General features: G+C 49.5%; 2 protein-coding genes across 8 annotated transcripts in view; both read left to right on the top strand.

Annotated features, from left to right (window-relative positions):
• LOC127909837 (uncharacterized) overlaps positions 1-11456 on the top strand; it is an 18360-nt gene extending 6904 nt beyond the window's left edge. The window contains exons 2-6 of one of the 7 annotated variants that reach the window (XM_052471946.1): positions 9182-9304; positions 9649-9744; positions 9859-9933; positions 10374-10436; positions 10789-11456. In XM_052471946.1, coding sequence (XP_052327906.1) covers positions 9182-9304; positions 9649-9744; positions 9859-9933; positions 10374-10436; positions 10789-11363 — 932 coding nt within the window. In that variant the 3' untranslated portion in view covers positions 11364-11456. The remainder of the gene's footprint in view (positions 1-9181; positions 9305-9648; positions 9745-9858; positions 9934-10373; positions 10437-10788) is intronic. The other 6 variants (XM_052471944.1, XM_052471948.1, XM_052471943.1 and 3 more) reach the window with 6 other exon arrangements.
• LOC118399231 (zinc finger MYM-type protein 4-like) overlaps positions 1-14896 on the top strand; it is a 78161-nt gene that overhangs the window by 43677 nt on the left and 19588 nt on the right. The window lies entirely within an intron of this gene.

Raw genomic sequence — 14896 nt, forward strand, 5'->3', positions numbered from 1 at the left:
CCGACCGAGGGTGTTTCCCTTCCCTGGCGGTTGGCGCTCGGGCGGTCGTCGTCACTGCCTATTAGCTGCCACTGATTGTTTTTCCTCTCCCTCCTTGTATGTTTAGTGGTAGCACCTGTTCATGATTAAATCAGCTAATTAGTTTGTCTTTATTAGACAGCCGGCCCGCCTGGTTGTTGTGCGGGATTATTGCAGTGTAACCTTCGGCTCTGTTGTTAGAAGTACGTGTTAGTGCCTGGTCGTTACGTTTTCTGTTGTACATTCTCATTCCCTGTGTTTGGGGCCGTTACTATTGTGAGCACCCTGGGATGCGTTGGCGCTATTAAAGACGCACAGCTTTGCACTCACTGTCTCCTGCGTTTGACTCCACACACCTACGACACCTGAAGTGTTACAGAATCCCGCACCTAAATCAAATCGAATGGAGTCAGCAGGAGCAGCAGCCAACCCTCTCCCATCGATGGAGGAACGGGTTCTCCACCACACCACCATTCTCCATCGGATCGGATCCGCGATGGATCAAGTGATGGAGAGAATGGACCGATGGGAGAGGAGTGGTCTCCTCTCTCCACCTTCGGCACCCCCGACTCCGGTCTCCCCATCACTCGACTCCAGCACCCTTCGTCTGACGCTACCGAGGGCTTATGATGGAGCGGCGGGTTGCCAGGGGTTTCTGCTTCAGCTGGAGCTATACCTGGCCACCGTTAGACCCCCTCCCTCAGGAGCGGAGAGGGTGAGTGTCCTCATCTCCTGCCTCACGGGTCGTGCTCTGGAGTGGGCGAACGCAGTCTGGAATGGCCCAGACTCAGCGCGGGAGCACTACCCAGAGTTTTCCTGCCGCTTCCGTGCCGTATTTGATCACCCTATAGACGGCCGAGCGGTGGGAGAACGACTTTTTCATCTCAGGCAGGAGAGGAGGAGCGCCCAGGATTACGCTGGAGTTCCGGACCTTGGCAGCCGGATCTGGGTGGAACGACAGGGCCCTTATGGACCACTACAGGTGTGGTCTCCGAGAGGACGTCCGCCGGGAGTTAGCGTGTCGGGACACCACTCTGTCACTGGATCAGCTGATTGACATGTCCATTCGACTGGACAATCTGCTGGCTGCCCGCGGGCGTTCAGAGAGGGTCCTGTGCGTTCCACCACCCGGCCCCTCCGCTCCCATTCCGATGGAGTTGGGAGGGGCTGCGCCGAGGGTACCGGAGGAGGAGGCCTTCCTGCACCAACTGTGGTCGGAGAGGACACACGTCTGATCGGTGCTGGGGGTCCGTCTGGGAGTAGAGATGGCAGGCGGAACGCTTCTCGGTCACCCCAGGTGAGTCAGCATCAGACTCACCCAGAATCCCTTGTTGGCCATATGTTTGTCTTAATCTCTTTCCTTCACTTTTTTCCCTCTTCCCAGCATAGGGCGCTAGTCGATTCAGGCGCAGCTGGGAACTTTATGGATCGCGACTCGCCCTTAAGTTAGGGGTTCCGCTGGTGCCGATAGATTCTCCTTTCCCCGTGCACTCCCTAGATAGCCGGCCATTAGGGTCAGGGATGGTCGGGAGACCACGGTCCCACTGGACATGGTGACGCAGGGGAATCATAGGGAGCGTATCAGTTTTTTTATTATTGATTCGCCTGCGTTTCCAGTGGTGCTGGGGACTCCTGGCTGGCCCGGCACAATCCTAAAATTTCGTGGAGACAAGGGGTTCTCCAGGGGTGGTCAGAGGAGTGTTCTGGAAGGTGTTTGGGAGTTTCCATCGGTGCCACGTCGGTGGAGAGTCCAGACCAGGGTTCCACGGTGTGCATTCCCCCGAGTATGCCGATTTGGCAATCGCTTTCAGTAAAGTGAAAGCGACTAAATTACCACCTTATCGACCGGGAAGGGATTGTACGATAGATCTCCAGGTAGACGCTGCGCTTCCCAAGAGTCATGTGTACCCGCTGTCCCAGGAGGAGACGTTGGCAATGGAGACATATGTCACGGAGTCGCTGGGACAGGGGTACATTCGGCCCTCCATTTCACCCGTCTCCTCGAGTTTCTTTTTTGTGAGGAAAAAGGAGGGAGGTTTGCGTCCGTGTATCGATTATAGAGGTCTAAACGCCATCACAGTGGGGTATAGTTACCCTCTACCTCTCATCGCTACGGCGGTGGAATCGTTCCACGGAGCGCAGTTCTTCACAAAACTGGATCTCAGGAGCGCGTATAGTCTGGTGCGTATTCGGAAGGGAGACGAGTGGAAAACCGCATTTAGTACTACATCCGGCCACTATGAGTACCTCGTCATGCCGTATGGGTTAAAGAATGCTCCAGCCGTTTTCCAATCCTTTGTAGACGAGATTCTCAGGGACCTGTGCGGTCAGGGGTGGTTGTTTATATCGATGACATTCTGATCTACTCGGCCACTCACACCGCGCATGTGTCTCTGGTGCGCAAAGTGCTTGGAAGACTGCTGGAGCATGACCTATACGTCAAGGCTGAGAAATGCGTGTTCTCTAAACGAGCCGTCTCTTTTCTGGGATATCGCATTTCCACCTCGGGGTGGTGATGGAGGGTGAACGCATTAGGCCGTGCGTAATTGGCCGACTCCAACCACGGTAAAGGAGGTGCAGCGGTTTTTGGGTTTTGCCAACTACTACCGGAGGTTTATCCGGGGTTTTGGCCAGATAGCGGCTCCCATTACCTCACTGCTGGGGGGGGGCCCGGTGCGATTGCAGTGGTCAGCACAGGCGGACAGGGCATTCAACAAGTTGAAGGCGCTGTTCACTGAGGCGCCCGTGTTGGCGCATCCGGATCCCTCTCTAGCATTCATAGTGGAGGTGGACGCGTCCGAGGCTGGGGTGGGTGCCGTGCTATCACAGCGCTCGGGTACGCCACCAAAACTCCGCCCCTGCGCTTTCTTCTCAAGGAAGCTCAGCCCAGCGGAGCGTAACTATGATGTGGGGGACCGGGAGTTGCTAGCGGTGGTTAGAGCTCTGAAGGTGTGGAGACACTGGCTTGAGGGGGCTAAGCACCCTTTTCTCATCTGGACCGACCACCAGAATCTGGAGTATATTCGGGCTGCAAGGAGACTTAACCCACGTCAGGCAAGGTGGGCCATATTCTTCACCCGGTTCCGGTTTACTAACGATGTCCTCCGGGGTGCCGGAGGACATCGCTTCTGATCGGGGGCCCCCAATTCACGCCTCGGGTATGGAGAGCGTTCATGGAACGTTTGGGGGTCTCTGTCAGCCTGACCTCCGGTTATCACCCCGAGAGTAATGGGCAGGTGGAGAGATTGAACCAGGAGGTGGGTAGGTTTCTGCGGTCGTATTGCCAGGATCGGCCAGGGAGTGGGCACGATACATTCCCTGGGCTGAAATGGCTCAGAACTCACTACGCCACTCCTCTACTAACGTGTCCCCTTTTCAGTGTGTGTTGGGATACCAGCCGGTCCTGGCACCATGGCATCCGAGCCAGACCGAGGCTCCTGCGGTGGAGGAATGGGTACAGCGCTCCAAGGAGACCTGGAGGGCCGTCCAGGAGTCTCTACGACAAGCGAGTGGACGGCAGAAGAGGAGTGCTGACCGCCACCGCAGTGAGGCCCCGTGTTTGTACCGGGGACAGGGTCTGGCTCTCGACCCGAAACCTACCTCTCCGCTTGCCCTGCCGGAAGCTGGGTCCGCAGTGTGTAGGGCCCTTTAAAGTCCTGAGGAGAATAAACGAGGTGTGTTATCGATTACAACTCCCTTCCTATTATCGAATTAACCCCTCGTTTCATGTGTCTCTCCTCAGGCCGGTGGTAGCTGGTCCCCTGCAGGACAGTGAGGTACCGGAGGTCCCTCCCCCCTCTGGACATCGAGGGGACCCCGCGTACACGATCCGGGCCATTCTGGACTCAAGACGCCGGGTGAGGGGCCTGCAGTACCTCGTGGACTGGGAGGGGTACGGTCCGGAGGAGAGGTGCTGGGTACCGGTGAGGGACATCTTGGATCCATCCATGTTGAGGGATTTCCATCGCCTCCATCCGGATCGCCCTGCGCCTCGTCCTCCGGGGCGACCTCGAGGCCGGTGTCGGCGCGCTGCGGGAGCCGCGCGTCAGGAGGGGGTACTGTCACGAGTCCGACCGAGGGTGTTTCCCCTTCCCGGGCGGTTGGCGCCGGCGGTCGTCGTCACCGGCCTATTAGCTGCCACTGATTGTTTTTCCTCTCCTCCTTGTATGTTTAGTGGTAGCACCTGTTCATGATTAAATCAGCTAATTAGTTTGTCTTTATTAGACAGCCGGCCCGCCTGGTTGTTGTGCGGGATTATTGCAGTGTAACCTTCGGCTCTGTTGTTAGAAGTACGTGTTAGTGCCTGGTCGTTACGTTTTCTGTTGTACATTCTCATTCCCTGTGTTTGGGGCCGTTACTATTGTGAGCACCCTGGGATGCGTTGGCGCTATTAAAGACGCACAGCTTTGCACTCACTGTCTCCTGCGTTTGACTCCACACACCTACGACACCTGAAGTGTTACATCTGTCTATGAACTTGAGAGTGGTTACATTCCTCCAGCCCAATCCCCCAGCAGTTTACCAAAACAATACCCAGAAGGCCCCTTTAAAATTATATTTATACTACACTGACTTTATTTGACAACACATATTCATACCCTATTTCAAAACATGTTCGCTAGGACAAAAATGACTTGCATCACAGAGATTTTAGAGACTACAATTCAAAGGGTTTTCAGGAAACATATTTGTTAGTTGATTTGCATTCACTCTTCATGCCTTATCAGTGATCTGTGCTGATTATTTTACATTGGTTTGGTCAAATTTTCACAGGGATCTGGTGCATTTTCACAACTTTTAGTACAATACTGTCAACTGGTCACACTGGTCACACAACCTGTCATTGTGCATTCATTTGGATTGTAAACATCTCTCACCACACAACCATTGATTCAACATATGTTTATTGTGAAATGTAATGAGAACATTGGTTTAATCACCATAACACAATATATTTTCTATTTAGTCATTTTAACTACCAGCTCATCCAATAGCAATGCAAGATGCGTGTTTCAAATAATCCTTAAAGTGCTGAAAGTAAAATGCTACAGTACTGGAGATTACACGGTTTTTATATTAGGCAATACACTTAAATGACCCAACAAAATTGACAGAAATTCTATGGCACGCTCATAGGGATGGCGATCGTACAGCTTCCACCTCCATGCTGAAAAAGATTCCTCTATAGGGTTGAGGAAAGAGTATAGGGCCACGAATTGGGGATGGGCCCAAAAACCATGCCTGAACCACCTCTGCAGGGTGGAACCTGACATTGTCACACTCAGTGACATAGGTTACCCCTTGACATTGACTGGCCTGTTCAATTTCATTGAGAAACACAATGAGATGTGCAGCGCTGTAGGATCCAAGTAATGCCCTACATCCTGCCACACCATCCTCAGAAATAGCTTTGTACATTGAGATGTTTCCCCATTGTCCAGGCACTTGGATGGTTGCCCATTGGACGATGAGTTTCCACCCACGGCTCTGAGTTTTGGCCAGGTTGAAGCCCATTTCATCAACAAATATATATTTGTGATGGTTCACAGCAGCATCGAGCACCATCACCCTCTAAACTATATTTTGGTTATTTTTAGAATAAAGTTCCAATATGATAGTGTGATGTATCATGTGCATCAAATAGTAACAGTAATACAGTATATAGTGCTGGACCTGAGCATACTTGGCATCAGGTAAATGTGTTTCATAGATACCTGGATGCCTCTTCAAAAGGTGGACCATTGTTGGTAGGCTGATGGATGTCACATTGGCAAAAGGTGTCATCGTTCTCCTCAATGGCCCGCTTTATTTCGGAAAGCCGTATGTCATTTCTGGCCCTCACCATTTCCACCACTGTCCACTCCTTCTGGTCAGCACACGGCCACCACCATGGGGTCTTCTGTCCATTCTGAGGGTAGAACAGAGTACATTTACATGCATTACAATACGTATTTACTGTAGATGTAAAGCATAGTACATGTCCTCCAGACTTACCGCTTTTCTTGATGACATTTTCTCAGGATCAAATTGACAGTTGATCTTTTCAGATTGGGGTGAACTAATCTGTCAGCCTCTGCCATGGTACGGCCTCTGTTTATCACATGTTCAACAACGATGGCCCTGATTTCATAAGATACAACAGTTCCCTCCCTCCCTCTCTCTGATGTCCACCTCTTTGACGGGGCCCATGCCTAACTCTTTGACCTCTTTAATGGGGCCCAGGCCCACCTCTCTTAACAGGCCCCTTGTCCACGAGCTCTTTGATTTCCACCTTTACCTTGCGGTCTTTCCTGCTCCATGTTGAAATCAATTAGCAACAACTAGTAGTCATTATGTATGGTTATCATGCATCATACATGTCATTTACATGTTTATACTTTACAAACACACTTTATTTTTGTACTTCTCACGATACTTATATAGTGGACAAACCAGTTTAAAATTCATAGGTTTACCAAACGGTTAAGGGGTTAAAACCATTAAGCTCAGTTGGATTAAGTGATGGTCGAATGTATTTGAACAAATGAAGAGAGAATCATATGAAAAGTATTGTGAACATTGCATTGTGAAAGGCAATGACTTTATATGAAGGGATTAAACTAGATTAAAAAGTGATCAGGTTTGGTGAAAAGGTTACTGGGTGATTTTGTGTGTTGTACTTAGTCAATTGAAAATGTGCTTACATTTTGAAACAACAGCCATTGTCATGATCTGTTTTGAGTTTGTACAAAATGTTACCGCATTCTTGTGAAAACAGGACCAAAGTGCAAAATCAAAAACGAATAAACTGAGTGTTAATGATGCTGGTTCAGGAACAGCCAATGTGATGAGAGGAGTTATCTTGTGCTCACACTTTCACGGTTACATTTCAGCAACAGCATCCACAGTGAATGATGCCACGTACTCTGAAATCTCAAACCCAAAGCCGGACGCAACCAGACATCTACCCACTAATGGTGTGTGTGTGTGTGTGTGTGTGTGTGTGTCACTGTAAATGTGTGTGTGTGTGTGTGTTGTGTTAAGATGATGTCAGTGCAAGCTGGGCAAAACAATGAGACAAGTTACCTACATATGGGTGGAAAAAGGTTTACTAGATGCGGAACAGATTCTAAGTTTTTGCATTTTCGCCAAACCTTGTTCCTACTCATACACCGAGTGTACAAAACATGAGGCACACCTTCCTAATATTGAGCTGCACCCCACATTTGCCTTCAGCACTGCCTCAATTTGTCCTGTACATGGACTCTACAAGGTGTCAAAATGTCCACAGGGATGCTGGACCTTCCATGATTCCAAATCTTCCAAGTTGGCTGGATGTCCTTTGGGTAGTGGGCCATTCTTGATACACACAAGAAACTGTTGAGCTTGAAAAACCCAGCAGTCCTGCAGTTCTTGACACACTCAAACTGGTGCGCCTGGCACCGACCATACCCCGTTCAAAGGCACTTAAATATTTTGTCTTGCCCATTCACCCTCTGAATGGCACACATTAACAATCCATGTCTCAAGGCTTAAAAATTTAGCTTCTTTAACCTGTCTCCTCACCTTCATTTACACTGAAGTGGGTTTAACAAGTGACATCATTAAGGGATCATAGCTTTCACCTGGTAAGTATGTCATAGAAAGAGCAGGTGAGCAATCCCAGGTACTTCTCTGCTGCTTTGCCACTACAACTATTTTCTGACTTTCGATGCATTTCTGCTTGACCTTATCTGGTAACACTCTGCATCAAAACTCAGCATGACAGATAATGTCTTCTGTTTGTTTGCCCACCGTATCTACGCTCATCAGAGTGGCAGGTGTCAAATCGGACACTGGGAATCTTCCATTTCAACTGCTCCTCCTCAACACTTCATGCCACTCTTTTCTCTGTAATCACTCCTTTGCTCGGAGCCCTGCTCCAGAGAACAAAGCACGGCACAATTCTTGTCCCTAATCTCGTAATCCGGAGCGCCCTCTCCCTCTGGGGGAGCATAATAAATCATCACAGCACTCCATTCCGTGGCCTAACTGCTCAACTCAACAGTCCCCAACCTCTCCTCCACCCAACCTGACACCACATGTGGATCAACCAAACAACAAGGATCCATTTCCTCTGGGCTTCCAACCGTGAATATGTGGCACTGCATCACAGTGCTAGAGGTGTCACTACAGACCCTGGTTCAATACCAGGCTGTATCATAACTGGCTGTAATCAGGAGACAAATCCAGTAGGATGGTGCACAATTGGCTCCAGTGTCATCCTGGTTAGGCTTTTAGCTGGTGTAGGATGTCATTGTAAATAAGAATTCGTTCTTAATGGACTTGCCTAGTTAAATAAAAAATGTCTCACTCCAACTGGGCACAAAATCAGCCTTGGGACAATCTTTGCAGCAGGTACCTCACTCTCAAGTTCCGTCTCTGAACTACTGGAGCACGTATCCCTGTTTTTGCACTCTGACGCCCATCTTCCTCACCACTACTTCCCTCTACACTCAACATATATGCAGCAGTCATCACTGCACCTGCCACATTTAATTGATCCTCAATCTCCTCCTGTCCCATTTCCTCCTCAAGCTCTTCCAAAACTTCTGCGCAACCCTCCATTCCATATTCACCAAAAATCTTCCATGTCTCTCCTTTTAATCTGTCCATCTTCTCCTTCACCAGATCTTTCAGAAGACCTGTGTAATCTCCCACTCCATGTTTATTCATAATATGCTGCACTTTCTTCCTTATTTCCTTTTCTGCCATCTTCCCCACCGTGGCCTTATTTATTTTCCCGGCTGCCTCTCCGCCCACTAAGGATTACTTGTCGACTCAGAATGATTTAGCCGGATCTGTATTTTTCACTCGCTTCAGCTCAAAAAATGTTGTGGTTGGGTCATATTTCCTCATACTTTCTGACACTTGCATCGATGGATGCTTCAAAGTTTTTACAAACAGAGAACGCATTTGAAGTGTCCTAAATGCTCCATTTTGCATACTTTGATTTGGAATCATTCTCTGACCCTCCCGTGTTCCAATTTGTGTGCTCTGAGTACGGTAGTATGCATTATGAGAAACACCCACAGCTGTACGTTTTCTTCATGTTTGATGATTTCATGTCTCAAAAAAACATACAATAAAATGAAGTAGTGGGTCTCATAGGTCCGTTTAATTCATTCTCTCTCTGTCTCCTCAGCTGGTGACCCTGATTCTCAGGAGGGGTCAAAGGTCAGAGCAGGTGGATGTGACCCTGTCAAAGTGGTCCTGGTGACTCTCTGTGTTCTTCTGATGGGGACGGTCATTGGACTTCGGTTTCTGTGTGAGTGACCTAGACGGTGGAGGTGGCTAGTCTAAAGCAGACTATATATCGGAGACAGGTTGAGGCTTTTGTCCAGAGCTATGAATATAGAAAAATATCTAGGCACATTTTAAGCTCAAGAGCTGGAAAATCTCCACAGTACTGCTTCAAAATGGATAAATGTTTTCTGCCAGGTCATTGTCTAATTTCTGTGACAACATAACTGATACAATATAAGAATGTTGGTGACGAAAATGAATAGCTATTTGTAATACTTTTCACAATCAACTAATATTACATTATTATGCAGAAGAATGTTGGGGTCAGATTCCTACAATTTAAAATGTATGTCTTTTTGCAATCAGATATCAGCAACCTGCCAACCAAAAACGCAGAGCTCCAAATTCTGCAAGTGGCTTACAATCAAAATCTTACAGATTTGGAAAAAGCTTTTACCTCAGGTGAGTTTAGTTCACACAAAGAAAATGTTCACATCGGTTTTCTAATATAACTGTTGTTTATATGTAGCTGGATGTAGGGAACTTGAGTCAGAGTTGTTATCTTTTGGCAACTAGCTTTAATGATCAAAAACAGAGAGCTTCAAGAACTGCAAGTCAAGAACAAAGATCTTCAGGAGAAGGAACGTGCAGGTGAGTGACACATATGACCCTCCAATTAAAATGTGTTGTCTGCCACTAATACAGCCTTTCCATTGAAATTTTCATCCTTATAAAATATTAGAAAAAAGGTGCTGCTTTTGTTATTGTTGGTTAATTCCAAAAAGTATGGATTCCAATGTCACGCTGTGAAAATGATGCTGGTTGGCATTTATTGTCATGAATCTAGCCCTGGAGGCAGCTCTGCAGCGTGGTCATCAGCTGGCACAAGCCACAGTCATAAAATCTGATTTAACCCTAATCTTAACCACACTGCTGGCCCAAACCGTAAATGAAGACCAAACAGCTCATTCTTGTTTTCATAATCGTTGTGAGGCCCATCTAGCGGGAGTCGCTCAGTTCTGCCTTCAGGGCAGGATTCATGGCAATAAACTTCAACCTGCGAAAAGCATAATTATCTTTATTCACAACAGTTCGGCAACACAATGAAGAATTGAGAAAGCAGAGAACTCCACCCTCTTGCCCTACAAACACAGGTGAGATTATACTACGAGGGAATGTGTTTACTCATAGATGTAGTAGATTGTATTACGACCCAAGATAAAAACCTGTTTCAGATAGCAATCCTGAGTTAAACTCAAAACTACTTCAAATCAAGTTGTCAACTTCAGGGGCAGTCTGTTTTAGTCCCTCCTTATTCATTGATGCAACAATTTAGCATTCTTGAATAGTTGTGAGATGATCATACAGTATACAGTCTCATATCCACATGGATTGTACACTATCAGTAACACTAAAACAAAAGGCATTTGACTATAGGTAGGCATAGAGATGAGTAGTGCACGGGGCACTGACAATGGCATTGCGTTATATCTGTTCTCTCTACAGGGAATAATGACTGTCCTCAACCTATGAACTGTGCTGAAGCCTGGGATTATTATGGGGGAAGTAAGGAATGGGTACAGCGCTCCAAGGACACCTGGAAAGCCATTCAGGATTCACTAAGGTTAGTGGGAGAACGGCAGAAGAGGAGCACTGACCAGCACCGCAGTGAGGCCCCCGTGTTTGCACCGGGGGACAGGGTCTGGCTCTCGACCCGAAACCTGCCCCTCCACCTGCCCTGTCGGAAGCTGGGGCCGCAGTGTGTGAGGCCGTTCAAAGTCCTGAGGAGAATAAACAAGGTGTGTTACAGGTTACAACTTCCTAGGTATTACCGTATTAACCCCTCGTTTCATGTGTCTCTCCTCAGGCCGGTGGTGGCTGGTCCCCTGCAAGAAGGTGAGGTGCCTGAGGTCCCTCCGCCCCCTCTGGACATCAAGGGGTCCCCGGCGTACACGGTTCGGGGCATTCTGGATTCGAGACGCCGGGTGGGGGGCCTACAGTACCTTGTGGACTGGGAGGGGTACGGTCCGGAGGAGAGATGCTGGGTTCCTGTGGGGACATTTTGGACCCTTCTATCCTGAGAGATTTCCACCACCTCCACCCGGATCGCCCGGCACCTCGTCCTCCGGGTTGTCCTCGAGGCCGGTGGCGGCGCGCTGCGGGGGCCGCGCGTCAGGGGGTACTGTCACGACTTCCGCCGGTTGGCTCCCCTGCCTGTTCGGGCGGTGCTCGGCGGTCGTCGTCACCGTCCTACTAGCCACTACCGATCCCTTTTTCGTTTGTCTGTTGGTTTTGTCTTATTAGTTTCACCTGTGTGTATTTTAGTTTAATTAGCGTCCTTATATATAGTAGGTTGTCCCGCCCTTGTTTTGTGCGGGATTGTTTTTGTTACTCTGTTGTATGGTGGTTTTCGTGTAGTTATTCTCTGGACTATTTTGGTCCTGTGTTTGGGCTGGTCTATTGTATGCGCCCTGTGTGTTGGCTGTGACCGTTTTTGTGCACCGGATAATAAATTGACAATCTACTGAACCCTGCTCTCTGTGCCTGATTCCACTCACCACTCCTAGGAAATCGTGACAACAGCTGGGATGTCCCTCCTACTATTTCATTTGATCTTCCGACTGTCCATCAACTCCTGGCTGAACCCTATGTCACAGCCACTTAAAATGCATGTGCTTAGAATCCTTACATGATAGCAGGAGAGAGTGGCTTCGTCCTTGTAGCACATTCAGAGGTCGATTTATAGACAGCAATCTAAAATAATTAATAAGTTAAAAAACACTTTCTGTTTGTCATAGAGGGGCAAGATACATTTACATTTTACATTTAAGTCATTTAGCAGACGCTCTTATCCAGAGCGACTTACAAATTGGTGCATTCACCTTATGACATCCAGTGGAACAGCCACTTTACAATAGTGCATCTAAATCTTTTAAGGGGGGAGAAGGATTACTTTATCCTATCCTAGGTATTCCTTAAAGAGGTGGGGTTTCAGGTGTCTCCGGAAGGTGGTGATTGACTCCGCTGTCCTGGCGTCGTGAGGGAGTGTGTTCCACCATTGGGGAGCCAGAGCAGCGAACAGTTTTGACTGGGCTGAGCGGGAACTGTACTTCCTCAGTGGTAGGGAGGCGAGCAGGCCAGAGGTGGATGAACGCAGTGCCCTTGTTTGGGTGTAGGGCCTGATCAGAGCCTGGAGGTACTGAGGTGCCGTTCCCCTCACAGCTCCGTAGGCAAGCACCATGGTCTTGTAGCGGATGCAAGCTTCAACTGGAAGCCAGTGGAGAGAGCGGAGGAGCGGGGTGACGTGAGAGAACTTGGGAAGGTTGAACACCAGACGGGCTGCGGCGTTCTGGATGAGTTGTAGGGGTTTAATGGCACAGGCAGGGAGCCCAGCCAACAGCGAGTTGCAGTAATCCAGACGGGAGATGACAAGTGCCTGGATTAGGACCTGCGCCGCTTCCTGTGTGAGGCAGGGTCGTACTCTGCGGATGTTGTAGAGCATGAACTTACAGGAACGGGCCACCGCCTTGATGTTAGTTGAGAACGACAGGGTGTTGTCCAGGATCACGCCAAGGTTCTTAGCGCTCTGGGAGGAGGACACAATGGAATTGTCAACCGTGATGGCGAGATCATGGAACGGGCAGTCCTTCCCCGGGAGGAAGAGCAGCTCCGTCTTGCCGAGGTTCAGCTTGAGGTGGTGATCCGTCATCCACACTGATATGTCTGCCAGACATGCAGAGATGCGATTCGCCACCTGGTCATCAGAAGGGGGAAAGGAGAAGATTAATTGTGTGTCGTCTGCATAGCAATGATAGGAGAGACCATGTGAGGTTATGACAGAGCCAAGTGACTTGGTGTATAGCGAGAATAGGAGAGGGCCTAGAACAGAGCCCTGGGGACACCAGTGGTGAGAGCGCGTGTTGAGGAGACAGATTCTCGCCACGCCACCTGGTAGGAGCGACCTGTCAGGTAGGACGCAATCCAAGCGTGGGCCGCGCCGGAGATGCCCAACTCGGAGAGGGTGGAGAGGAGGATCTGATGGTTCACAGTATCGAAGGCAGCCGATAGGTCTAGAAGGATGAGAGCAGAGGAGAGAGAGTTAGCTTTAGCGGTGCGGAGCGCCTCCGTGATACAGAGAAGAGCAGTCTCAGTTGAATGACTAGTCTTGAAACCTGACTGATTTGGATCAAGAAGGTCATTCTGAGAGAGATAGCGGGAGAGCTGGCCAAGGACGGCACGTTCAAGAGTTTTGGAGAGAAAAGAAAGAAGGGATACTGGTCTGTAGTTGTTGACATCGGAGGGATCGAGTGTAGGTTTTTTCAGAAGGGGTGCAACTCTCGCTCTCTTGAAGACGGAAGGGACGTAGCCAGCGGTCAGGGATGAGTTGATGAGCGAGGTGAGGTAAGGGAGAAGGTCTCCGGAAATGGTCTGGAGAAGAGAGGAGGGGATAGGGTCGAGCGGGCAGGTTGTTGGGCGGCCGGCCGTCACAAGACGCGAGATTTCATCTGGAGAGAGAGGGGAGAAAGAGGTCAGAGCACAGGGTAAGGCAGTGTGAGCAGAACCAGCGGTGTCGTTTGATTAGCAAACGAGGATCGGATGTCGTCGACCTTCTTTTCAAAATGGTTGACGAAGTCATCTGCAGAGAGGGAGGAGGGGGGGAGGGGGAGGAGGATTCAGGAGGGAGGAGAAGGTGGCAAAGAGCTTCCTAGGGTTAGAGGCAGATGCTTGGAATTTAGAGTGGTAGAAAGTGGCTTTAGCAGCAGAGACAGAGGAGGAAAATGTAGAGAGGAGGGAGTGAAAGGATGCCAGGTCCGCAGGGAGGCGAGTTTTCCTCCATTTCCGCTCGGCTGCCCGGAGCCCTGTTCTGTGAGCTCGCAATGAGTCGTCGAGCCACGGAGCGGGAGGGGAGGACCGAGCCGGCCTGGAAGATAGGGGACATAGAGAGTCAAAGGATGCAGAAAGGGAGGAGAGGAGGGTTGAGGAGGCAGAATCAGGAGATAGGTTGGAGAAGGTTTGAGCAGAGGGAAGAGATGATAGGATGGAAGAGGAGAGAGTAGCGGGGGAGAGAGAGCGAAGGTTGGGACGGCGCGATACCATCCGAGTAGGGGCAGTGTGGGAAGTGTTGGATGAGAGCGAGAGGGAAAAGGATACAAGGTAGTGGTCGGAGACTTGGAGGGGAGTTGCAATGAGGTTAGTGGAAGAACAGCATCTAGTAAAGATGAGGTCGAGCGTATTGCCTGCCTTGTGAGTAGGGGGAAGGTGAGAGGGTGAGGTCAAAAGAGGAGAGGAGTGGAAAGAAGGAGGCAGAGAGGAATGAGTCAAAGGTAGACGTGGGGAGGTTAAAGTCGCCCAGAACTGTGAGAGGTGAGCCGTCCTCAGGAAAGGAGCTTATCAAGACATCAAGCTCATTGGATGAACTCTCCTAGGGGACCTGGAGGGCGATAAATGATAAGGATGTTAATATTAGTGGAAAGGGCTGGTAACTGTGACAGCATGAAATTCAAAGGAGGCGATAGACAGATGGGTAAGGGGAGAAAGAGAGAATGACCACTTGGGAGAGATGAGGATCCCGGTGCCACCACCCCGCTGACCAGAAGCTCTCGGGTGTGCCAGA

Source organism: Oncorhynchus keta, chromosome 20, assembly GCF_023373465.1.
Source record: "Oncorhynchus keta strain PuntledgeMale-10-30-2019 chromosome 20, Oket_V2, whole genome shotgun sequence".
Classification (NCBI taxonomy): domain Eukaryota; kingdom Metazoa; phylum Chordata; class Actinopteri; order Salmoniformes; family Salmonidae; genus Oncorhynchus; species Oncorhynchus keta.